The following is a 27,087-nucleotide window of genomic DNA, read 5'->3' as shown; positions in this document are numbered from 1 at the left end:
CGGGACCTCCATGAAGGAGGCAGGCAGTGAGAGCAGCTCCCCCAGCTCCAGGCGGAGGTCTCCTTGCCCTGCTTGATCCTGGGGGCTCTGGCTCTCACGGCGCTTAGAGAAGCAGCATTCCTTTGTAGCTAGGTACCTGAGCTGAATGGCTAGGAAGCAGACATCAATTCTTCCATAGGGAAGATGGGAGATTACTGACAACTAGAGATGCCAGACAGAATCAGGGGAGCTGGGGAGTCCCTGTGCCAGAAGCTGCTCAGAAAGTCTGAGCTCCTACTACATCTAATGAACCATCTCGCCATGATTTTAAAGAATCCTTGATGCCATATTTGTACTTTCCATTGTTATGATATATCAAAATGAAACTCTTACCAAGCCAACATTTTGGGGCACATTTGGCTGGCCCATCTCCAGACCTGAGCACAGGCCTGAGGAAATACTAAACTAAGTATCACAGATTCCTGGTTACAGATGGGGGGTGCTGCCTCCACACAAGCCCCCCAGATATGCACACCCTTCTTCCTTTCCTCCCCTCACTGAGGAAACAAAGCATTTCCACTTGGCACCTTAAACTGGGAGAGAGGGAGGAAGATGTCATTTGCAATTACCATCAAGTGAAATATTTTTTCCAAAATCCATTGGTATGACCAAATGCATCTTTTACGAGGTTTTTATAAACATTTTAAAAGATGCTGGGCGATAGGAATCGTATGTAGGAGTTATATTCTTACATGCTTATAAAAGTATATGGAGGGAGTACCTGGGGGGCCCAGTAAGTTGAGTGTCCAATTCCTGGTTTCAGCTCAGGTCATGATCCCATGGGTCGTGAGATCGAGTCCGGTGTCAGGCTCCACACTGGTCATGGAGACCTCCCTCTCCCTCTCCCTCTGCCCCTCTTCCCACTCGTGCGTGCGTGCGTGTGTGTGAGCGCGCTCTCTCTCTCTCTCTCTCTCTCTCTCTCTGAAAATAAATAAATAAATAAATAAATAAATAAATAAATAAATAAATAAATAAGGGCGTCTGGGTGGCTCAGTCGGTTAAGCATCTGCCTTCTGCTCAGGCCATGATCCCAGGGTCCTGGGATCTAGTCCTGAGTCAGGCTCCCTGCTCAGCGGGGAACCTGCTTCTCCCTTTACCTGCGGCTCCCCCTGCTTGTGCTCTCTCACATATGCTCATTCTCTCTCTCAAATAAATAAATGAATAATAAAATCTTTTAAATAAATAAATCTAAAAAAAAGGTACACAGAGACGTGGGCTCAAGGGTCCTCACTGCAGCCATGGTGAACTGGCAGGACACCAGAAACCACCTGGTAGGACAATGTTTTCTGGAACTAGCCCTAGTGCATTTCTCCCTCTTAGGAATCCCTTCTTTTCCACACAGTGCTCCTGGAATGACCTTGAGGTCATTCCAGCACCAGACAAAACCCGAAGATCACCACAAGGAGAGAGTCTGAAAAGCTAAGCTTTGTCAAGAGTCAAAGTGTGGGGCATAAAGAGCAGAGGTATGGTTTATGTATATGAGGAAGGTGCTAGGTAGGACCTTGTAATTATCTTCTCAAACCAAAGGAAATAAAGAGTTTGATTAGCAGGTAGATGAGGGAGGAAGTGAGAGGCAGTAAACAGAGATTAGGCCAGAACGCTCCGGCCTGGGGTGGGGTACGACACAAACTCCAGATCCGTTTAGGAACCTGAGACGGAAGGGACCTGCCAGCTTTGTGGGGAAGACCTCGTCCAACATGCCACCTACCGGAGCAAGACACGGGAGGGAGGCGTCATGGCGGAGGGGCCTCCCCCAAGGGGTCATCCCAAAGGAGTGTGGGGATTTCAGCAGCAGTTACTACAAAGGGTGGAAAGCACTGAGGCAGAGCAGACACCGTGCTCCCCTCACCATGACTGTGCAGGAACCCCTCCTGCGGGAGCCCCATCCCCCAGGGAGAAGGCTAGAATACAAAGAAGGGGGAGAGTCCTGACTGAACTAAGCATAAACCCTGAACCGATCATGTCGAACATGCTGCGTCCGACCATCAGAGTCTCCTAGAACTGGCAGTTGTCCTGCAGCGGCAGACACAGAGGCTCATGAACCAAGTCTAGTTATAGAAAAATTGAGTGCATTTTGCATATCTGAGTTGGGACTTAGAAATTATAAACGTGAGGGGCGCCTGGGTGGCTCAGTCGGTTAAGGGTTTGACTTCAGCTTAGGTCATTGTTTCAGGGTCCTGGGATCGAGATCCACGTCGGGGGCTGGGGGGGGGTCCCTGCTCAGCGGGGAGTCTGCTTCTCCTTCTCTCTCTGCCGTTCCTCCTGCTTGTGCTGTCGTTCCTGTCTCTCTCTCTCTCTCTCTCTCTCTCTGTGTCAAATAAATAAATAAATCTTATATATAAATAAATTATAAATGTGAAACATGATCCATGTGTCCTTAAATGGGGGAATAAGGAGCGAGTTAAATGATGGTACATGTAGACACTGGAGGACCATGAGGCTGCTTAAAAGAACAAGGCAGATGCATATATACTGAGATAGAGTGGCCTCTAAAACACAGTTAAGTAAAAAAGAACAAGACACCAAAGACACTGAACTGAAGATGTCCACACTCCTCTTTGTGTGAATAAAGAAGAAAGAAACAGAACAGAGAAAAAACGTACATAGTATATGAAAGTGCATATAGGCAGGATGTATTTCTGAGGGTTACTAATGAAACCTGGGGAATCGCCCAAGAGGGAGGAATCGAGACAGACTCATTTGTCATTTCTTATCCTTTGTACTACCATAAAAAATGTCTTTTCTATAGTATCCAAGATGTATAAAGAACTTATAAAACTCAACACCCAAAAAACAAATAATCCAATTTAAAAATGGGCAGAAGACATGCACAGACATTTCTCCAAAGAAGATATACAGATGGCCAACAGACACATGAAAAGATGCTCCACATCACTCATCATCACAGAAATACAAATCAAAATCACAATGAGATACCACCTCACATTCGTCAGAATGGCTAAAATTAACAACACAGGAAACAACAGATGTTGGCGAGGATGTGGAGAAAGGGAAACCCTCTTACTCTGTTGGTGGGAATGCAAACTGGTGCAGCCAGCCTGGAAAACAGTGTGGAGGTTCCTCAAAAAGTTGAAAATAGAACTACCCTAGGATTCAGCAACTGCACTACTGTGTATTTATGCAAAGGATAAAAAAACACTAATTCAAAGGGATATGGGCACCCCTATGATCATTGCAACATTATCTACAATAGCCAAGATATGGAAGCAACCCAAGTGTCCATCAATTGATGAATGGATAAAGAAGGTGGAATATTACTCAGCCATGAAAAAAAATGAGATCCAGGGGCACCTGGGTGGCTCAGTCAGTTAAGCATCTGACTTCAACTCAGGTCATGATCTTGGGGTCCTGGGAGCCCCACGTCAGGCTCCCCACTGAGCGGAGAGTCTGCTTGTCCCTCTCCCTCTGCCCTAACCCCCGCTTGTGTGCGCTCTCTCTCAAATAAGTAAATAAAATCTTAAAAAAAAAAGAATGAAATCTTGCCATTTGCAACAATACGGGTGGAGCTAGAGAGCATTATGCTAAGTGAAATAGTTCAGAGAAAGACAAATAATGTAGGATTTCGCTCATATGTGGAATAAAAGAAACAAAACAAACAAGCAAAGGGAAAAAATAAAAGAGAGACGGACACAAATCAAGGATCAGACTCTGAACTCTAGAGAACACAAGATGGTCACCAGAGGGGAGGTGGGTGGGGGGATGGGTGACATCGGTGATGGGGACTAAGGAGGGCACTTGTCAAGATGAGCACCGGGTGATGTTACGGAAGTGCTGAATCACTATATTGTACATCTGAAGCTAATATAACATTGTATGTTACCTACACTAGGATTAAAATAAAAACTTAAAAAAATGTTTTTTTCTGCCTTTTGCACAGGTTTTCAATACATGGAAGCAATAAAAAAAGGAAAACGCTAACCTGTTTCTCCACTGAAATTTTTTAGAATGTAACTGTGTATGGGTGTGGGACGATCATAAGGAGCAAACACAGAAACCTCCCCTCAGCCTCTTTGAGGCTGAATCTGCTGTACAAACAACATCACAAAGAGAAACCAAGTCAGGAACCTTAATACTTAATTATACAGACATTTGGATTAGATATAAAATACCCACTTATAAACAGGCTGTGACCCCCAAAGACTGAGGGGGCAGAAATCATCAGGGGACCAAATGTTCCTCTGAAATGTCACTGTCAACATCTGAAAAGTCATATACTCCCAGAAAGTTTTTAGATCAGTGAAGGCCATCGCCAGCCTCATGCCTGGGTGGAAGCTTCTTTGGAGTCTTGAGCAACACAGTCTGTGTAAGGAACAGCAGTGACGATAATGCCCAATCCAGTACTTTTGGTGATGACAAACATCCCAGTGCATATTCCCAGATGGCCTAACACCATCTCCACCCATCAGGTACCCAAGTCAGGATGAGCAAGCTCATGCACTTTTGACTTCTCTCTCCACTGGATTTGTCTTTCTTAACACAGCCCTGGTCGTTACCCTCAATTTCATAAAGCCCTCATGGCTCATCTCTGGCTAGAAAATAAAATTCAAACCTAGGTGAATTGAAGGCACATCCAGCTTGGTGCCCTGTTGCGTTCTGCATCATCTGGTCTCAGTCTGTCTTACCAGATTTAACTCCAGTCTTCAGCACCCTCCCCCTGCCTCCTCCCAACCCTACACTTTCCAGGCATAACAGATCACTCAGCATTTCCCAAACACACTGAGCTCTTGGGCCTCCAAGGCCCCGCCTGCAATTCTATGCTACCTACTTCTGCACTGGAGTAGCCTTCCAAGCTCAACATAAATATCAGCGCCTCATGTGCCTCCCCTGAGCCGCCCCACACTGTTAGTGCTCTCGGGGGCACAGTTTGCACACACCCCTGCCATAGCATGAACACTGCAGCTTGGTAACATCATGAGGCAAGAGGCCTGCCTCCCTCATGAGTCTTCTGGTTCTCCAGGGCAAGGCTTACTCAGTTTCTGACCCTGTGTGCATAATCCCTGAGACCAGCAGCAGCATTTGCTGGGATAACATATGTGGGAGACCACAGCTTAATTCCTCAACATTCTGACCAATGCGTCAATAAAGCCTACCTTTCTGGATCAATTAGTAGAGACGAAAAGGCTCTGAGTTCCAGGAAACAAGAAAGCAAGGCAGCCCTACACATCTGGTGGGAAGCAAAGGGAGCTGGTGAAACTGAAAGTCAGTTACCATTGGCCACCACCTGGAAAGCCCCAAGAGCCTGAATTCCAGGGGAGGAAGAACGCAAGGGTGCAGCAGCAGGAGAGCAGAACCGTGTGTTCACAAAGAAGCCGTGTGATTCAGGGCAAGCTGGACTAAAAGGAGTCGGCAGCCTAAAACGGGAAAGAGAGCCCTGGGGTCCTGAAACTCACCCCGTTCCATTTGTGAACAATGCAACCTGCCAAAGGGAAAAAGGAGAGCATGTGCGAAATTCAAAGAGGCTGCGAGCAAGTGGTTTAGGTTGAGTGCATATGTCTTCTTAGAAGTTCAGAAGACTGTAGCTCCTGCCAGAGCTGTTCTGGGCAATAAATTATCTGGTGTCTACGGAAGGTAAGAGGCAAAACTCTGACCACTTAGGGAAATAAAAATTAAGATGATGAAAACAAAAGCTTTCCTGGTTGGCTACTGTGAGGCACACATGGTCACAGACATTCACCAACTTGACCAGATCTGCTGCTGGGCCTCAGGAAGTATTTAAGACCGGCATCTAAAGACCAGCATGAGAGTCAGTGGACAGGTTTGCTCTGAGCCTTCAGAGAAAAAGGATCTGGAAGGCTTCTAAATGGGGGAGGGAAGACGGAGGGAAGAAGAGAGAGATGGGACACAAGGGGAAGTGATGAATTTGTGCTAATGAGAGAAAGGAAAGAAGTCTTTTCACAAAGGGATTCAGGAACACTACCAGGAGCCAAGAAGCAAGCAAGCTAGCAAAGGAAGCAGAAGGGTGGTTGTAGAGGAATTCTGAGTTTGAAAGGTTGTTTTTGCACCAGGAAGCCAAACCTCAGGAAGACCCTATCCTCAGTGACCCACCCACTGGCCTCCCAGGAGGTGAGATCCATAGGGCGGCCGCACACACACCCCTAAAAATAAAACTGAGGAGAAGTCCAGAACAGACCCAGCCCTTCTGGAGCAATCCTGGGAGCGGACTTAGATTCTGACTTCGGATATTATCATCAGGCTGCTGCTTCTTGTTTAGAGTGTTTGAAAATCAGCCGAGGGTCCCTAAGAATAAGTCATCATTGTGCTCACTGGTGCCCCATGCATCTGAGTGATCCCGGATTTCCGGGACCAGTCTTCAGGTACTTTTGTTCAGTGTGGGCTCAGACAGAGTGGAATAAAGACAACTGAGTGGGTGTTCAAGCAAACCAACTCCAGACCAACAGAAAGCAACAGTGTCCAGCGGCTATCGAGGGACCCTACTTACAGCTGAGGAGGTTATTCACTGCACAAGGACATCTGGAGGTTGAAATCCAGTGTGTCCCCCCAGTGGAGAGAAGAGTCTGGCTAGAGGAAGGGGAATCTTTTTGGATTCATGAATAAAAGCGAAAAAATGAACTAGTGCTGGTCCAACAGAGAGCACTTCCAGCTGAGACTAAGTTAACACTAGAGGACTCAGAGTCAAGACGACAGCCCCACCCCGCTGGGCAGGGCATCCCTGAAAAGCAAGGAGGGTGAGAGATCAACTGGGACAAAAGCCCAGGTATTCCATCAGACAAGCCCGGTCAGCTACTTCTTACCCGTGTAACCATGGGTGAGTCATTCCGCATCTCATCCCCAGCGCTAAGATGGGGCTAAGAGTGCCCACCTCACATGACTGGCATGCAGAGTCAGTGAAATAATGAAGGCAAAGTGACTAGCACAGGGCATGGCCCTCAGTGGCCCTCCGTAAATGGTGGTTACCACGCTGGCTGCACTTTCCGAAGGTGAGAGACACAGAGCCCCCAACCTTGACACATGAGGGTCACCGCGGAGGCAGAGAGCCAAATGTGGGCTGAGTGGTACGGAGCTGATTTTGCGTGAGAGAACAGTAAATGCATTCATTTCTCTAGCGTCACTGAGAGGAGTCCTCCTGGGAGTCAAACCCGTGGCTGGTGTGGGACGTAATCTGAACCTGCGCTGCCCTCCAGGACTACAGGGGCTTAGGGGAAACCCAATGAGATTACCTGTGGGGCACAGTGCCTGGCCCAGGCAGGTGCTAAGCAAATGTGAGCTACTAACCCCTCTCCCCTGGGGACCCACAAACAGTGCCCCCTGCCCCAGAGGCTGATCCCCAGCAGGTTGAAGCAGGTTGAAGAACGATTTTCTCCAAGTCCTGCTGAATTCATTAATATAACAGCAATCGTGATTATAATGCAACTTACATTTCTTGAACATCTTTTATGTGAAAGGCCCATGAAGGAAGCACTTGTATTTCTCTCATATTCTGGATGCCTCTCCTGCTCTGAATATTTAAACCACTTTCTATGTATCCACATACCATATATCACTTCATTTTTTTCTTTATCATAAATATGAAATATTTCCAGCATAATAACCACGTGTGAAGAATGATGCATAACTTTCTTCCTTGCATTAGGGGGAAGTTATTTAGGTGCAAGTCTGTCACCCTCAGTTAACTGGAAGAAAGAGGGATTTGTTCTAGAGTTTTATTCCATCCCCCAAAATACTGAGCATCATGTATTTAAATAAATTCAGTATTCAGATAGCAATGATTTACGGAACACCCGCCAAACGGTTTATGCATGTTACCCCACTCAACCACCCCTGCAAACAGCAGAGTGGGTCATTACTCCTATTTTATACACAAGGAAACTGAGTCCACAAGACATTAAACAACCTGTCTGAGCTGTAAGTCTGCGTGAAGGAACGGATATTATTGTAATATTAACAAATGTTACCAAATGAATGAATGGTAAGCTCTTCAGGATCTCAAACAGCTGCAATACAGCACAGCTTATAAATACCAAATGCCATTCACAAAGGATTACAGGGATGGACTGTTTGGAATGAGAATTTACTGGAAAACAGGGGGAAGAAATTACTGTTTCCCTCCAAATCCAGAAAGAAAACATTTTCAGCACTAGCCCACAGTGACCTGCGTTCTAATCTCAGAGGGAGAGGGAAATCTCAGCTCACTGCTGCTGGGTGCACGTGGCCCACAGGGGACCAATGTTTCTGTAGGAAAGAGATTTGGGAGGGAATACAGATAATATCATGCACCTGGAAGTCGAAGCATAAAGAGGAAAGGGAAGGCTCTAGGGGCAGGCCCTAATCTTTTTTTTTTTTTTTTTTAGATTTTATTTATTTATTTGAGAGAGAGAGAGAGAGAGCGCACAAGAGGGGGGAGGGTCAGAGGGAGAAGCAGACTCCCCACGTGGCAGGGAGCCCAACGCGGGGCTCAATCCCATACTCCAGGATCATGACCTGAGCCAAAGGCAGACACTTAACTGACTGAGCCACCCAGGTGCCCAGGGCAAGTTCTCATCTTGACCCAGGCCTGACCTAGGGGGCACTGGCGCGAGAAAAGAGTTGGGGCAGGAAGGGAGAAAAACACAGTGGTGAAGAAAAGACTTGGAGGCAGACTCTCCTTAGAATCCCTACTCTGTAACCTACGAGCTCTGGGCCCCAAGGCTCCTGCTTCAACTCTCCAGGTACAGAGTTCGACTCATACAAAAAAGGGACAATACAGACACTTTAATCATAAGGGCCCTTTGAGGTTTAGCTCCAAGCCTTATACACCATGTATTCGTTTCCCAGGGCTGCCAGAACAAACCACCACAAACTTGGTGGCTTAAAACAACCGAAATTTATCCTCTCTTAGTTCTGGAGGCCAGAAGTTTGAAATCCATATCAATGGGAAGTCGGCAGGGCTGTGCTCCCTGAGGAGGTTCTCCAGGAGAACCTGCTTCCTTGCCACTTCCGGCTTCTGCGGCCTCAACACAGCGACCTTCAGGGACAGTACCCTCAAGTCTTTGTCTTCCCAACACCTTCTCCTCTGTGTGTCTGGGTATCATAGCTCCCTCTGCCTCTGTCTTACAAGGACACTCATGGTTGCACTGAGGGCCCACCTGTACCATCCAGCAAGATCTCCCCATCTCCAGATCCCTAATGTAATCACATCCGCAAAGTCCCTTTTTCCAAACAAGCTGGCATTTGCAGGCTCCGGGAATGAGGACCTGGTACCTTTATTCAGCCCATGACAGACAGTCCACCCTCACTAAACATCGGTTGTGACTCTTCCTGTTCTGGTTAACAGAGGAGAGCCGAAAGAACTATGCATCCAGGAAAGAGCCACTGGATAGATAAGCAAGGGACGACTCAAGGAGCCCGTAAGGAGTGGTTAGCACTTTGCCACGAGAACCAACAGAGAGGCCACAGCACCTGTGCCCCAGACCCTCTCACCTACAGCTACATCACCTGGCGCCACAGTCTGGGCTCAGAGTGACAGTGGGAAGACTGGGGACACGGAGGTCGGGCAACACTGCCTTCAGACCCCGCTCTGCCCCTTACAGCAGCACGATGCCAGGCATTTTTCTACCTCAGCTCAGAGTCCTAAACTGTGAAATGGGGCTGGTTGAGGCCCACATAACGCATGTAAATGGCGTGGCACATAGTAGGTGCCGTAAAATGGTCATCATCACGACGACCGAATCAGCGACGTGCAGGGAGGATCTGTGAAGGAGACCACAGTAACGCAGGCATTCAGGCTGTGTCCCCCAACCCCATCCTCACACAAAGGCATCCCGGTCTGCCACCAGGCGTGCGTCCAAGGAGAAGCCCTACGGGTCCCAGATGCAAAGCTGAGATCCCCTTTCTGGGACATACATATTGTAGTTAGATTTTTTTCCATAGCCCGTATCTTTCTTCTGGAACCTGGCGTTATGAATGACTTGGAGGAAGTTCAACGCAGCATTCTTATGGCGAATGTGATCTTTGTTCTGATAACTAATGAAATACTTCTGACACTTAATGAAATGCCACAAGAAATGAACAAGGGCTCTTTGGAGCCTTGTCTGAGATCAGAGTAACTCAAGCTTAAAATCTGGCTCCAATCTTTCCTAACCTACAGGCAGAAATGTACATACCAGTGGGCCCAGCTCTGCTACGAAGCTCTCTCACTGAAAAGGGCCGAGGTTTCTGATTTAGAAACCAAAGTGTATTAAAACACCGTTTATCTGGTTAGCATCAACGGGTAACCTCTTGTCAAACAATTCAGGGACTAAGTGGAAATCCTGCTTCGGAAGGTAAGGAAACAAAACTTTCCCTGCAGGAGGATATAAAGAGCACCAAAAATGCAGAGTGTGCATTTCAGACAGATGTACCCGCTTGCTCTGCTAACTGCCCAGGATCACCGGGGAGGCTTTCCAAGGAGAAACACAGACAAGGCCAAAGATTTCCCTTCTCCTTGCCATGTGGTTTCTGCTCCCCACCCCACCGCCCCGTATGTAACGTGACTCCCTAGGTAACGATTGAGGGTCAGGAAAATGGCATGTGGCTTTGTGAAGTTTAATTAACAGCAAGTTTTCCTAGCCAGTATCATGAAGGGGTCCACTCAGCTCCAGGAGCCCTCAGGACAGAAAGAACATGTTGCTCCAGCATTATTAATGATGAAATGCAAATAGCCTCCAAGAAAGTGGGTGGGAAAGAAGGAGTTGGAAAAAAAAAAAAAAAGATTTCTACCCACAGCCAGGGACAGTTCCCCAGGGAGGTGGGAAAGGGTAGGGGAAAGCCTGTGATCTAGGCCTGACCTTGTCTGTCTGATTTCCCCAGATGAATGGACCTTCCCAGTAAAAACACACACCTGCGCACGCGCACGCACACACGTATACACATTCATACAAACACATACCCGTGCATATGCACACACATACAAGAAATTACAAAAGGAGACATGAGGCTCTAAAACCCAAAGATGCTCTGGTCAGTGAGAATAAAATAATCAAGCCACATTGTTTTAAAACATGTCTTACGTTTTTCAAAGTACTTGTAGAGCTGTTACCTCATTTGACCCTCTCAATGGGCCTGTGTGGTAGACAGAGGACATATAATTATCCACATTTTATAGATCAGATGAAGTGATTCCCGAAGGTCATCCAGTTAGCAGATGATGGAGCGGAGACAGGAAGTGGGGTCTAATGACTCCCAGCCCGGGGCTTCCTCCCTCCGAGGTAAGAAATGTGAATGCTTTCAATAGAAAAGGGCTGAGCCCCAGGGGGAGACCACCAAGAGGTCAGACATGTTGATGGTACTCTTAAGAAAAAGTCATGTTATGAGGCAGAAGTCTCAGCAGAGGGATTTGAAGGGTGGTGGTGTTGATGCATCTAAAGAGAAGAAAAACCATCGCATTTCCGAGCATGTCTGGAAACGTGGCTGAGAGCTGTGTCTTCCAGCCACCTTCTTCTCTTTCCATGACTCTGCATGGCAGAGTGGTGGTGGGAACATTTAAAACAGCAATTGGGCCTCAGGAACGTGCCAATACCAAGCAGGAGACCCTAACAGATGGAATAGAATCCCTTCATTTCACAGACATGCAAAGTAAGGCCCAGAGAGGCGACCTACCCAAAGATGAAAGCATTCATGAGAATCGGGAACTGGACCTTGGACCCTGGATTTGGACGACAGAGCCCTTTATTCCACACCAGCTGCCTCGGGCGTCCGTTACCTTTCATTTTATTAATGTCACTATCCTTGATTAATACCGCATGTCCAAAGAAGGACACTTAAGGGAGGGGTGGGGAAAGCATGGATTTTCTTCTTTTTTTCTGGGAAACAGTACTGCTAAATTTCCCATGGAAATTATCAGACATGATGTGGGGCAGCAGCCGGTGGTCCTGCTAACCCAGAAACTGTCCTATGACGAGGGTATCATTAAGACCTCCAAAAGGCAAATACTTTATGGTAGGTTGGATCATGTTCCCACCACCCCCGGAACCTGTGAATGTTATCTTATGTGGCAAAGGGACTTTGCAGATGTGACTAAGGATCTCAGGATGAGGAGATAATCCTGGATTACTGGAGTGGGTGTGATGTAATCACAAAGGTCCTTACAAAAAGGAGAGGCGGCTGAATTTGATGAGAGGCGGAACGATGGAAGGAACGGCTCATGAGCCCAGGAAGGCAGGCAGACTCTAGAAAAGGGAAAGGGAAGGAAACGAATCCTCCCCTGAAGCCCGCAGAAGGAACAAAGCCCTGCTGACACCTTGATTTTAGCCCTCTGGCTTCCAGACTGTATGAGAATAAGTTTGTGCTGTTCAAGCCAGTAAATCCTCGCTTCTTGTGACGTATGTAGATGGGGTAGGAGGGTGGCTTGGCCATTCTGAAAATCACAAGGGCATGAAGGAGCGATTTAGGCTGACTGTACAATGGAGGCTTTAAAACGGAAAAGAGATGGTCATCTGTATTAACAGGACCTATCTTTCTCAAAGACATTCTAATGCAATCCACTTAGTCCTGCTTGATAGGCCCTCCCTGGAAGGGAGCCTCTGGACTTCCCCAGACTCGCCCTGACATTTCCTTATATACAGCCTGGGCTCTAGCCCCATCAGACTGTTTACGACTTCCAGAACGTGACAGGCTCACACATGCCTTCAGGTCTCCATCCCTACAGTTCGCTTTTTGGGGGAACGCCCTCCTCCCTCTCGGGCTCTGCTAAAACCCTTCTTCATAGCTCAGCTCAGTCATCACTTCCTCTGTGAAACCTTCCCTGGCTCCTCCAGTCCTCTCTCTGTCCCTTTCATTCCTGGGCTTGTAAATGTCTGTTTGCTTGACTTCTTCCTCCACCCCACCAGCACGAGCCTCTTGGGAACAAGGAGACGTTCTCATTCCCCTGGTGTCACCAAACCACTGCCATACCCCAACCATAAAGTAAGTACTTCCCAGCTCCTTCCCACCTGAGAAATGCAAGCCCATCCTTTAAGGAAATCACCCTTCACCATGAAATTACCTTGATTCCTCAAGAATGAGCTGCATCTCTGTGCCCCCACAGCCCTCTGCTCCCCCACAGGGGGAACACGCATCATACTCCATCATGGGGGTCATCCCTGGGCTACTTCCTCAGTAAACACGGAGGTCCTCAGAAACCACACCTCCCTCACCGGTCTATCCCCTCTGTGTTAGCACAGTGCCTGGTTCACAGCAAATATACAAAGAATGTTGACCGAATTAAAATGAAAACAAAACACAAAAAGGTAGGGGATGCCTGGGTAGTTCAGTCAGTTAAGCGTCTGCCTTCAACTCAGGTCACGATCTCAGGGTCCTGGGATCAAGCCCCACATCAGGCTCCCTGCTCAACGGGGAGTCTGCTTCTCCCTCTCCCTCTGCTCCCGCTCGTGCTCTCTCTCTCTCCCTCTCAAATAAATAAAATCTTTAAAAAGAAAAAAAAAAGGTAATGCTAGGTCATCTCTACTAATGAAGGGCTGCGATCCAGAGGCAGCCTTTAAAAGCAAGTACCTTTATGTTAAGGTTTTGCCTGGCCAGCGGCTGACTATCCCTAGTTGGTGTTTCCCCTGGGCTTCCGGTGTAGACTTCAAAGTTCATGGTGGAGACAGTCTCAACATTACTATATATATATGTAATTGCACATATATATGCATACTATATATTTTTAGCATACTTAAAGTTTTTATATATAAGCTATAAGTATACTAAAAATTTTAGAGCAAATATTGGATAAAGATCCCATTTTCCCTCATCTCAGAGAGGTATTAGTTTATAAAATTTAGCTTAACCAATGAGTGTTACCCTTAATTTTGAAAAAGCCTTTCTAGAAGTACAAGTCTGAGAGGAGCATAACATAGCCCAGATGGGTTTAAACCCTGACTCTCTTGCTTTCTTTCTATTTGACCTTGATCTAGACATTTTCTCTCTGACCCTTGAGTCTGTCATCCCTCAGTGGGAACAATACCAGTCTACCACACAGGGCTGAGATGAGAATGTGCTAAAATGTTATATATGCAACGCCTGCTAACATGCTTGGCAGGGGGAAGGGGTTCTGCCGCCTCTCCTGAGGGTTTATGAGTGGCCCAGCCCTGTGCTTAAGCACTTTGTATGAATTACCCACTTCACAGCGGCCCCACGAGGCAGGCGTGTGACCCTCCCCCTGGGGGGGAGCGCAGCCATGTGGCAGGACACACCGCTGGGAAGCGGCGGGGCTGGGCAGAGAAACCAGCCCTTCCGGCTCCAGAGCTAAACTCTTCACTGTCATGCAGGCCTCTCCGGATGTGCTGGCTCCTGCTCTCACCTGTCACCTGAAGGTCCAGCTAAGAGACTGAACACAAATGCCTGCTGAGACCGAAGCCAAATACTAGAAACAAAACTAAAAGCAATCATTGAGTCCTGGCCACAAACTGCTCCTGAGATGTGGGTCTGCGCCATCTGGGCGAGGGCTCCCCCCTCCAGCCGGACTACCTCCCAATGGGAAACCAGCCCCACCTCTTCCAGAAAGTTCTGGGAAGCCCACCCACCACAACCATTCTGACGTCTGAGGGCGACGACGTGCCGACTGTCACACACCCAATGGAAACAGTGACTTCCATGGTCCCTGGCTCCTACAACTGTCTCCACTGGATTAAAGGTCTCAACTTGGCCATGCCCACTGGTGGAGGGAAGGAGTGCTCCCTATCCTGAAAAAAATCTCGGCATTAAAGCCATCAAGCACCCCATTCCCCAGATTCCAGCTAGTTCCCATGTGCAGTGATGAGGACCACTGACTAGTGTAGGCGAGTCTAAGGAAGCCCGTGGGGAAGGAACACCCATTAGCAGGCTCTCCGGCAGCAAGAGCGGGGGGAGAGTTACCCGACATCGTCCGCAGACAGGAGTGGGGTCCATTCTTGTATCCTGTCTTTGTGAAAGCTGACTTAAACTGGCCAATAGACATTTACAACAGGTTTCTGTTCGGTTGTGTACTTGGACTCTAGGCAGGAGGACGCTCTCTGGATTTCGGCATCACCAGACAGGTTGGGAATGAGAAAAAATCCATTTGGTTTATGTGCTATGGAAGTCACAGGGGATCCTTCCAGCTCCCTGCAGCCTGCAGGCACCCATTTCCAGAAACTGGGGCGGGGGGAAAGGCTCCTCCTGAGGAGGGTGAGTGGCTGCACTGTGGCACAGACGGCCGGGCTCACCGAGTACCCTCTCCCCCGCACCCCGCCTTCAGCCATCTCCAGGACGTGGCCTTGGGCATGGAGAGAGGGAGGCCTTGGGGAACCTGTTGGCCAAGACCCGCAGGCTAAACTCACCCAGTCCAGGGCCTCCGCAGGTGCCAGTGCTCTGACTAAATCCCAGGGGGAGGCCACCCTTTGTTTTTCCAAGCAGGTCATGCCAAAACAGGGCACAGGGCAGGGTGCCCTGGCCCTGGGATCCTGGCTGCACCCGGGCTGGGCTGCCCAGAGTCCTACCCTCCTGAACTAGACCTCAGTTCCTGGCTCCCTGTCTTCCTCTGTGGCCCCAGCTCTCCACCTGATCCTTGCTGAGGAACCAGACTTCTAACTGGAACTCTAACACATGAACACCCAGCCTTTAAAGCCCTACAGGGAGGTATAGCTACAATTTCCTGAGCACCTACTACAGGCCAGGAAATGTGATCACATCATTTCTTTTAATCACTCAACAATCCCATGTGCTGGGCATTGTTATTACTTGCATTTGAAAGATGAAGCCCCTGAGGCTCAGAAAAATTAACTAGTAAGCTCAGATCCTTGGGGAACCACTAATAAATATGGACATGATTTCTTTTTTTCAAGATTTTATTTATTGGGGCACCTGGGTGGCTCAGTCAGTTAAGCATCTGGCTTGGGCTCAGGTCATGATCCTGGGGTCCTGGGATGGAGCCCCAAGTCGGGATCCCTGCTCAGTGGGGAGCCTGCTTCTCCCTCTCCCTCAGCCCCTACCCCCCACTCCTGCTTTCTCTCTCTCACCCGTCCACTCTCTCTCAAATAAATAAATAAAATCTTTTTTAAAAATTGTGTTTGAGAGAGAGAGAGAGAGAACATGAGTGGGGGGAGGAGCAGAGAGGGAGGGAGATGGAAGGTGAAAGAATCTCAAGCAGACGATCTCACGACCCTGAGATCATGACCTGAGCCAAAACCAAGAGTCGGGCACTTAACCAACTGAGCCACCCAGGCGCCCCAATACTGACATGATTTCTAAGGCTTTTTAGAGTGTGATTTGCAGTGTGTATGTGTATGTTTTAATGACACAAAGCTCTGATATGGAAGAAAGTAGACTCAAGAAATTCCTAAATATATTCCAGCTAAGTGCATTTTACTTATTTTTCAAGGTTGGGTTCAAATCCTACCTGCTCTGTGCGGTCCGCCCTGACTGCTCCAACCCTCAAGGATTCCCCATGTTCCAAACCCCAGCCCTATCTCTACAGCTTTCCAGCATGTGCAGCATTTTGTGGGTAACGCCACTCATCCACCATCACAGTGTCAGGCCCCCAAGGCCAGGGACTGCATTTGCCAAACTTTTTGAACCTCCCTGCTGCAAAGATTTCCCTTGCTATGAGAGCTGAACCCTGCAAGGAAGAGATGCAGTTCATTTTAAGCCTTGACTCCCAAATCCCGTCCACCTTTCAAGACGTGGGCAGCAGCTTCTCTGACCACACCTGCTGAAAGTGAGCGGCATCACTTTTTGCAATTTTGAGCAAGTCACTCCATTCCTCCCAGCCTCGGTTTCCTCATCTATAAAATGTGAATATATGCACCTGCCTTACCGGGTTGTATGAACTGTGAGTGTTACAATGCATTTGATGTAGTGCCTGCACATAAGCCATGATCCAAAATGATAGCCAGCATCATTACTGTTACTATTTCATCACACTGTCTTTTAGGGAAGGCATTTACACACGTGCCTTTTCTAACCTTCTAGATCAGTGGTTTCTCCAATTCTGGAGTATGTCAGAATCACCTAATATGAAGCTACCTAGGGCACACCCCAAACCTACAAAACAGAATCCCCATTAGGCAGGGGAGATGGTGGGGCCAGGGCAGCGCCACTTTGAACAAATCTCCCCAGCCCACTGCAAGTGATTCTGGCATGTGCTCTCCGAGCCTGGAAAATTTGGCTAGACAATATTCAATTTCCAAGTTTTTTTCCCATAGAACTCTAAGGTTCCAAAGAGATACTTCCAAACCTGTGGTTCCCAACCTCGGCTGGACTGCAACCCCTAGACATTCAGATGTTGGTCTGGGATACGACCGGCGTGTTGAGATTTCTCAAAGGTGGACAGAAGATTCCAACGGTCGGTCGGCCAAGGTTGAAAATCACTGGTCAAACATTTGCATGCCCTCTGTGACAAACTGAGCCCCAATCTGACACTGATTTTACAGAAAGGCCTCTTATGCTAAAAGAAAAAAAGTGAGTTTGCAAACAGCTGGTCTAGCCTGTCAGTAAGAGCTTTCAGCCCCCAACCTGGCTTTTATTCACCTTTGTGTCTGTCCCAGGACCTTACAACATAGTAAATACTTAATAAATATTTGCTGGAAGGTTGAATAGTTCTGTTTTATTTGTTATCTGGCTCCAATTAAGTTTTCGGTTGCCTAGCGTAACAGCCTAACAGTTTCTTAAACATCTAAGCCTTAACAGCCTTTGCCTCAAACCTCAAACCTGAAGCAGAAAGTGAGGCAGACAGCCATCCAGCAAACACACTGACATTTCTTCTGGGGTCACATATACTATGCAAGTTCCTAATGACTGATAAATATAAGCAAATGTGATTTTCGTCAGCCGGGAAGAGCGTGACAGTTGTCGGCAGCGCAGGCCTCCCAGCCTAATATTTGGATTGTTCCATCTGAAACTGTCAAATTACAAGAGCATGATAAAAACTTGTAGGAACTTCATAGTAAACAGTAACTGGCCCCCTGTCAATACGTTAGGAGAAAAAAATTTCCTGCTGCCAAAACACATGGGCCAGAATGCCTGCAGTTACAGGCCTGCAGCCAACTAGGGCCTGTTCCCTGGGCAGCTCTTCTAGATTCTCAACCACAGCAGCTCTAAGAGAAGGCTCTGAGCACTCCAGGGATCTGGGAGCCAGAGCACCTTCAACTCTTAGCTTTTCCACGGCTCTGGGGCTCTGGAAGCCCTTTCACCTCGTAGGTCCTCAGATTCCTCGTGTGTAACTGCTACTTGATTGGGTCCTTAGCACCATGACTGCCTAGGTTTGAATCCCAGCTCTTTACACACTGGCTGTGTTGCTCTGGGCAAGTTTCTCCACTTCTTGGGCCTCCTTTTCCTCACCTCTAAAATGAGGATGATATTAGCACTATTTCATAGAGCTGTCAGTGTCAAGAGACAAGAACAGTGCCTGGTATAGAAGAGGCATTCAACAGATCTGAACTATTATAAACCTGCAAATCTCAAACCAAGAGTTTTGAAAATGAAGCTTTTGTCTTTCCTTTTCTCGTTTTTGTTGGTTTGGTATCAAAATTCCCCGGGCGGCACACCTGAGCTTAAGGGACACAAGACTATTGGGATCTTTTGTTATCCTACTTAATACGAACTTTCAAAAGTTTCACTGCAGAAGCAATAAGGCAGTCAATTATGGGACGCTGCCCCATACCACAGAAGAAATGCCATTAATATGTGAAATATGCCCTGAATTACCTTTAAAAAATCTGAGAAGTTCTGGATTCTGAAATGCATTGGCCATAAGGATTTCAGGTAAGGGAATGGAGAGCTATCCTCTTATGGGGTTGTGGCCGGATAAAAGGAAGGAAGCACCCTCCTAGCGGATGTCTCTTTTCCCTCCCCCTGCCAGGCCCTGCCAGGCCTCAGAACTCACAGCTCTTCCCTTCTTCTATCCACCCAAATTCGATTTATCCTTCAGAATTCGGCTAATGCACCTTCCCTGTGAAATGGTCCTCTCTAAACCCTACTGACCATGTCAAGAACATGTGGCTGGGGAGGGTGGCTGGGTTGCATTTCCTCTACACCTCCGGGTGGCTGGCACTGATAGCCTACTGCACTAGGCTGACAGGGACCCTCCTGAAGCATCTAGCCACAGGGGGAAAGGGTGGTCATCGAGGCTCATGTCTGAACTGCAAGTGACAGGAGGGGCTGGGCAGCCCACCTGACAGCTCATCCCACCCGCCCTGCCCGGGATGGACACTAACTTGGCTTGATGACTAAAGTATACATTTCTGAAGCACAGGGAGCGTATCTCACACTTCCCGTTCTCTCGGTAAATGTTCGTTTATTGTTGTTGCTGCTTTTGTATTAATAAGCTCTCGGAATCTATCGTGGACCTAGGAGCACTCAACAAATACTTGTGAATGAATGCTGAGTCACCTGTAAATATTGGCTGATTAATTCACTGACCTTGCTACCTTTCCCATGGGTAACCGCCCAGTTGGGCATATTGGTGCGGGCCTAGCCATGGGAGGCGTTCTCGAGCTACACAACCGTTTTAATGCTACCATGCCAACAGACTCGACGCAGACTCTAAAAAAAGTCTAGGTCCTTAATTAGACATAGCCTCACAGCAGCGTATTCACTCAAAATTCTCTGGAGAAACTTTCTAGAAAAGTGCATAGATTCCTGAAACCAACTGGGAGCACGTGTGACTCCAGACGTTCAATTTGTCCAAGGATTCGAAACTCGTCACATCCACCCGGCCGGCGGCCACGGACCTCCCTTGCCCCCTGCTCCCAGCGCGCACTGGCTCCGGCGGGCTCCCCAGGGCCCGCCTTCTTTCACCCCTCCATGGGGCCTCCCTAAGGTTGATGCGGAAAGGCCTTCTCAGAATTAGCTTCACTTTGAAGACTATTCAGAACCACAGAGTGGGGTGGGAGTGGCCTCAACGCTTTAAAGGGCTGCAAAATAAATCAAAAGATGAAAGGAAATACGCAGAGCCAAGAATTCCTCCCCAGCCGGCAGAAGCCACGCATTCACCGCGCCCGCAGGGGCGCAGAGCCGCCCACGGCACGTCGGGGAGGGCGAGGGCGAGGGCGAGGGCGAGGGCGAGGGCGAGGGCGAGGGCGGGGGCGAGGGCGGGGGCGGGGGCGGGGGAGGGCGCGCGCGCGTACCTGCTCTCCGCCGTGGGGTCGCGGCCCCGCGCCTGCGGGTGCCGGCTGCCCCGCTGCCCCGGGCCCTGGCGGCTGGCGTCGGGGCCGGCGGGGGCGCGCGGCTCCTCGCGGTCGCGGCTCCGGTGCAGCGGCACCGACGTGCGCACTGCGGACACCACGTGGCCCGCGAAGGCGCGCGGGGGCGCTCCGGGCCGCAGGGCCCCGCGCGCGCGGTACGAGCCGGGCAGGCAGGGCCGCGTCTGCTCCATCACGCCGCCGCTGCAGCTACGCGAGCAGGCGGACCAGGGCCCCCAGGCGCCCCACACGCCCGGGGCGCCGCCGCCGCCGTCCTCGGGGACGCCCTGGGCCGCCGCCATCCGCTGCGGGACCTGCAGAGACAGAGGCCGGTTAGGGGACCCGAACACCCGCTCCTGCTTCACCCGCAGAGGCTCTGGATAACCCGAAAGCCCCATCCGTTAGACACTAGTAGGCACTGGGCCGGTTTTTAAAAATCAGAAGAACGAAATGAATATAATCCAGCCTGGGTGATATTCGTCTTTATACCAACGCACTCATAAAATAGAACTTTAACTTTTTTAACGGGGGAAGGGCCACACAAAGATAAGAAAAGCCTAAGAGCCTAAGGCTCACAAACGTCCTAATTCGGTCCTCGCTTCCGCTGTCATGGCCTTGGAGAGCTCAGTGTGGTGCCCTGAGCTCTTACTGAGGCTTACCCCTCGGGAGTCCCCCTTAACCTCCAACTTTGGTCCTGGGGTGCAGGCCAGAGGGACTGGACTTCCTTTTAAGCTGCTGGGGAGGCCCCGTGGCCCAGTCTCCATGCAGTAAAGACGACGGGACTCTGCAGTTTAGAGGCCCTGCCCTCAGGTCGCCTCCCTGCCACCACTTCTTACCCGTGTGACTAGGAAGTTTCTGAATCTCTCTGAGCGGAGCTGTGTTCTAAGGAAGGATGGTACCTACCTCACGGGGACATAAGGAATTTAACTCGGGTCACCCATGTGCAGAGCAGGGAGCCTGGCACCAAATATTTGTTAGTAACCATAATGATTTTCCTGCTCCCATGGTAAATCAGAAGAAGTGAGACATGTCAGAAAGTTTTAAAGTTCTAACCTGGAGGGTGATTCTAAACTCCTGTTCACTTCACCAATCATTTTACAGAGAATAGCTATGCCAGACGTGGTGCTCAGTGTGGGGACACAGTGTCCCTTCATTATGCGGACACGCTCTGAGCACCAGCTATCCCCCTGCGTGGAGCTAGGCCCTGAGGACCAGGAGAAAAGCATCCCAGATCCACACAAATGGCCTGGACCCAGCAGAAGAGCTCTATGCAGCTAGCACAAGACTGGGGAGCCTCCCCGGGGGACTGGCTGCCCAGGGTTGGGTGAGGTGGGAAGGGGAGAGAGATCAAGAAGGCCTCAGAGGAGGAGTCCCAGTAATAGCTATGATAGTCCGGTGTGCATTCAGTACCAGGTAACAGGTGTAATCTCCGGGCTTCACCATGGGCTTCACCGTGGCCCTGGTGTCTACTAGGCTCACCTCTCAGAGGTGAGCTTTGCCAACTGAGGCTCAGAGCCGTGTGACCTGCCCCAGTCATGCTGCTGCAGCTGGGCTTAGAGTCAAGTCTCCCCAACTCCCAGTCCCACAGCTCCAGCACTCCCGGCTCTCCCGCAGCAGACAGCTGCCCTTGTGTTTCTGGATCCTTCGCCTGGAATGTCCTTCTTACCTGTGGGACACTGACCAACACTATGACTTTCCTTGGAACGTGAGTTTTTCAGAGAGCCTCACCCTTCCATCTGAGGTACAAAAAGCCATGATTAACTTGGCCTTTTTTTTTTTTTTCTCTTTAGATCTTGGTTTCTGACAGCATTTTTTGGCCCAAAGCTCAAAGCTCAAAGACTTTTCAAGGTGGAGTCCTCTGTCTCCACAGTACCACTGAGCCATGAGACGGTCCAGGGGTCGTCCTCCCCTTTGTGTGGAACAAATCCAAGAAGGCAGAGCGCCTTCACACCACATGGAGATGAGAGGTGGAGCTAAGATTACCTCGGAGGGGAGATGTAAGGACGTGATGAGGAAACCCACCTGATGCGCCTGAGGTAAGTGCTCAGGAAGCGGTGATCCCCGCTGTAGCAGGGACTGTAGTCACTACAAGGGAGGGCTCAGGCCTTGGTTAGAGTCCTTGCCCCCAGGCAGTCAGTCCCCCTGAAGCCATGGGGCTTGTTTAATTGAGGCCATTTGCCTTTGACTACATTCCAGTGCGGAGTGGTCTGTGGATGACCTCTGTAGCTGGAGTTCCTGAAGGTTCAGGGAGCAACTAAGGCAGGACGAGACAGAGCTGAGGGAACCCAGGGAGCAAATGAGCATCTAACCAGAGGGTTAAGCCCAGAGCTGGATGTCAGACAGCCAGCCTTTGGGAGCCATGTTCAGAGAGCCAAGGCCAAAGGCTGGAGGTACCGTGGGCTGGAGCCAGCGGGAGATGGGGTCAGAGCAAGGGCAAGAGAGAAGGCTCTGTGACAGGAGGACTGTGATTCCCTAACACCGGTATGTGAGCAGTCGCAGGGTGGGTGGGCGTGTGAACGGTGAGCACATTCAACGCATCACTACTAAATGGGGGATCCGGGAAAGAAGACTTTTTGCCTGTTTATAAATACAAACAAAACAAAACAAAAACAAGCTTTTGTTCCTTCTTCCCCTCTCTTACATGTCCTGATTTTTAAATATCAGACGGCTCATGGATTCGCTGAGGTGACTGCAAAAAAATGTGCTTCATCAGGCCACAGTCTTGATCTAGAAAGCAATCCCTAAAGTGTGTATAGTGAGTTGAATGGTGGCCCTCCCAAAAAGATATGTCCCGTGCCCTAATCTGCAGAACTTGTGAATATGACCTCGTTTGGAAAAAGGGTCATTCTCTGTGTCATTAAGGATCTTGAGATGAGAACATCCCGGATTTTCCAAGCGGGCCCTAAACCCAATGACAGGTGTCCTTATAAGACACAGAAGAGAAAATACAGAGAGCAAAGGGCCGTGTGACCACCGAGGCCGACCGGAGAGATAACAGCCATGAGCCGCAACACAGGGAGCCACCACGAGCTGGAAGAAGCCAGGAGGATGTCCCCCTAGTAACTGGAAGGAGTATGGCCCTAGCAACACCTTGATATTGAACTTCCAGCCTCCAGGACTGTGAGGAAGAAATTTCCGTTGTTTTAAGCCATCGAGTTTGTGGTAATTTGTGACAACAGCCCAAGGACGCTAATGCAGTGCTTAGGACTTTCAGGACAAGGAAGAAAAGTGGACAGGCATCTGCTGAGCACCTTCTCTGAGTCTGGAATTGTGCAGACGCCTCATATAGGGACCGCTATCTGGCATAGGCACCATTAGCTCCATGGTATGCTTTACAGGGTGCCTCAGCCACCCTGAGAGGTTGGTGTCATTTTGTCCCTTCTCCGGAGAAGAACTGGGGCCTCCAGAGGCTGCATGACTGCCCAGGCACAGGCTGGTAAGGGGCACAGGCAGGGCTGACCCTGAAGCCTGCTCATTCCTATTCCTGGGTTCTTTTTTCTTTTCCCCTGTGGCATGTTGCCTCCCTGCCTGCTTTTGGTGGAAAATCGAAGGGTAAAATGAGTCGAAATTAATCCCCTTTGATAGTTCTAGAAGGATAAGTAAACAAACAAAGGCAGTAGTACGTGTCTGGCACATCTGGGGATTTCAGGTACCCTGGCCCTCCGGATTTCTCATGAATATAGAGAGGGAAGGCACTGTGGCTAACATTTGCATGAGACATGCAGCTACACTAAAACTCCACTTCCTAGAACTAATCCCACCCTTAATTTAGCTTCCCATTGCCAAATTGGGCAGGGTCCCTGGGGGAAGAAAACATGAAACCACATTCCATCCTATTCTATTCATAAGAATTCTCTAATTTATAGTTGAATTATGGTGAGTGACTTGAAATTCCATCTCAGTCCCCATGGTAGGAATCCAACCACATGCTCCAAAATTGTATTTTTATAGTACACAGCCAGAAACAAAGAAAAAAGACACGGGGGGTGGGGGGGGGGAAAGGAAGGAAGGGAGGGAGGGGAAGTGCAAAGAAAGAGAAAAAAAGGAAGAAAAAATAAAGGGAGGGGAGCTTTGGATATGGCTCTCCCAGCTGCATCAGACCCCCAGCCTCAGCCTGCTCCTCTCCAGCCCTCCTGGTGACCACCTTCCTCCTTGTTTTCTGACAGTCAAGGAGTTTTCTGGGAGGCAGGATGGGAAAACTTTCAAGTGTCCTGAGATACAATATTCCCCAAATCATGATTAACTAACAGGACCTGTTAGTGACAAGCATCAAAACCAAGGACTAAATCATGATTGGACAAAACCAGAGAAAGAATAGAACCTTAAAGCCTTGTAACCTGCCAGCACATTGCTCCTTCCCCAGTACACACATGTCATGTTAAGACTGAAGCAGAGAGAGATGTCTGGGTGGCTCAGATGGTTAAGTGTCTGCCTTCAGCTCGGGTCATGATCCCAGGGTTCTGGGATTGATCCCCATGTTGAACTCTCTGTTTAGGGGGGAGCCTGCTTCTTCCTCTCCCTCTACCTGCCGCTCCCCCTGCTTATGCTCTCTCTGTTAAATAAATAAAATCTTTTTTTTTAAACTGAAGCAGAAAACCTGAGGCACTTCTAAAATGCACCCTAAACTGCTGTTTTTCCTCACTTACAAAGATTTCTAACCAATCAGTCCAAAAACCTGATGGAAATAGGGACAAAGGGCATGAACGGGTAGTTTATGGTCATCACAGACTGAATGTTTGTGTCCCTCTCAAAATTCAAATGGTGAAGCCCTGCCCCCCAATGTGATGGTATTTGGAGGGGGGTGGGCCTCGGGAGTTCCTTGGGTTTAGATGATGTCATGTGGGTGAGACCCCATGATAGGATTCATGTCCTTATGAGAAGAGGAAGAAAGATCAGGAATCTCTCTCTCTCTCTCCACCACACGAGGACATAGTGTCCGCAAGCCTGCAAGCCTGAAAGAGAGACTTCGTGGGCTACCAAATCTTGATCCTGGATTTCTCAGCCTCTAGAACTGTGACAAAGAAATGCCTGGTATTTAAGCCCCCTGGTCAGTGGTATTTTGTCATAGCAACCCGGGCTGACCAATACAACAGGAAAATAAATGTAACATATGAAAACTGTTGAACATCACCTATAATCAAACAAACGCAAAATAACACAACAGAATTCCATTTCACGCTCATTAGATTGGCAAAGAATATAAAGTTTGATGATACTGATGCGGGAAGAACATTCACTGCTGGTGGGAGTCTAAATCGGGGCAACAGCTTTGGAGGGCACTTTGCAATACCTATCCCGATTTTAAATGCACATACGCTTTAGCCCAGTGGCTCTGCTTCTAATAGTTCACCCTATAGAAATACTCAAAACTGGTACGTAAAGTTGCACATAGAATGACTTCTGTTGCATCATTTGTTGTAAAGAGCAAAACCAAAAAATCTGGAAACCACATAAAGATCTGTGTAAATGAAATCTGTTAAACGAAATCTGTTAAATGAAATCTGATCCGTCCAAACAATGGAATACAATTTACCTGTTAGAATGAGGTAGATTTATATGTGTTAAAGTGACAGCTCTCCAGAACATATTAATTAGTGAAAAAGAAAATACCAAGAAGTAGAAAAGTATGTAAAGAATAAACCTATTTACAGATCTCTCTCTTTAAACATTAGGTTGAAATATAAACAACTGCTGACATTTTATATTCTGGAAAGAAAGCCACATTCTGTTGTACGGAAAGGAGTGGGTGGTGCAGTCCATATTGGATGGTCTCAGCCTTGTATGAAAGAGAGAAGATCTGCCAGTGAAGGAAGGGGACAGATATACTGGAGGCTTATAGAAAGAAGAGGTGATCAGGAAGAGCAAGATATCCTTTATCTGCCTGAACTGCTTTAACACAAGCTCCACTCTGATACTCACAAGATGTATTTCAAGGATTTTTATTTCCATTTTGCAGATATGGTAATTGAGGTACAGAGCGCCCCAGTGGATGAAACACGGGCTTTGAAAATACATACAAGGGACAAAGTAATGCAAATCTGACAATGTTGTTTGGTATATGAAATGCAGTAAGTAAAGCATCTAGGACACTCCCAGTCACCCTGCGGGGGTAAGAGAGACCTCCATTCATCCCTTCTCCGGAAGAATTTATAGCACCAGTCGAAAGTTTTATAATGTGTAAGAAGCAGATCCAACCTTCAAACCTAACCGGGGCTTGCTCCATTCCACTGGAGGTTCTGAAGGATGGGGCAGGGTGGGTGTAGGGGTGAGACAACAGAATTAGAAGTTTCTCAGACTACGCATGGCATGCCATGCCCCTTCCCCAGAGATTATGACATGTCCTGCCTGGAGTGAGGCAGGGCTCAAGGAAGAAAGGTGCATTTTGGATAAAATCCTCCAGACCTTTAATATCCCCTTCGTCATTTAAAAGCAACTATTTGATATTATGGTGCTTCTCTAACCAGTCAATACCGGGGCATGAGCCAGGGAGCAGAAAAAAGGGAAGGCATTCAGGGAAGTGAGAGAATCGGGGCAGTTACATTCCTATTTAACTCAGCTTGGGCCATGCATAAGAAGAGGTGGTAGCAGAACCAGAGGGAGAATTGAAATCCCCCAAGACTTTGGGTTTGGAGCCCGACGCTATACTAACAACAATTTGGGATCAGTTGTACGGAAGTTAATGGTAGGCAGGGATTTTTGTGTAAATGTATATCAACAGTAATACGTGTGTGTAGGGTAGCCTGGCAGTCATTCCCCTTTCCCTGGGTCCTTTAGGAAATCACCCCTCCACACTGGATGAAGTGTGGTGGGAATGCATTCAGGGGCCCTGCCAGCGGAAGCCAAGGTAAGCAACGTGGGCCAATCGAATGCTCCCTCCCTGAAATTTGAATATCCAGTGAAGGGGCCAAGAGACGACAAATGGTTTGGAGTCCTTCAT

At 48.6% G+C, this 27,087-nt stretch overlaps 1 protein-coding gene across 1 annotated transcript in view; it reads right to left on the bottom strand.

The window, feature by feature from the left end:
* Positions 1 to 27,087, bottom strand: part of THSD4 (thrombospondin type 1 domain containing 4) — a 572,226-nt gene that overhangs the window by 456,513 nt on the left and 88,626 nt on the right. Inside the window, exon 4 of the mRNA XM_025884296.2 lies at positions 20,097 to 20,464. Coding sequence (XP_025740081.2) covers positions 20,097 to 20,464 — 368 coding nt within the window. The remainder of the gene's footprint in view (positions 1 to 20,096; positions 20,465 to 27,087) is intronic.

This window comes from Callorhinus ursinus, unplaced genomic scaffold (genome assembly GCF_003265705.2).
Source record: "Callorhinus ursinus isolate GAN/ISIS: 27379988/994484 unplaced genomic scaffold, GSC_fseal_2.0 scaffold25, whole genome shotgun sequence".
Lineage (NCBI taxonomy): Eukaryota > Metazoa > Chordata > Mammalia > Carnivora > Otariidae > Callorhinus > Callorhinus ursinus.
The sequence above is the reverse complement of the archived record's forward strand: the minus strand, read 5'-3'. Positions and strand labels throughout refer to the sequence as shown.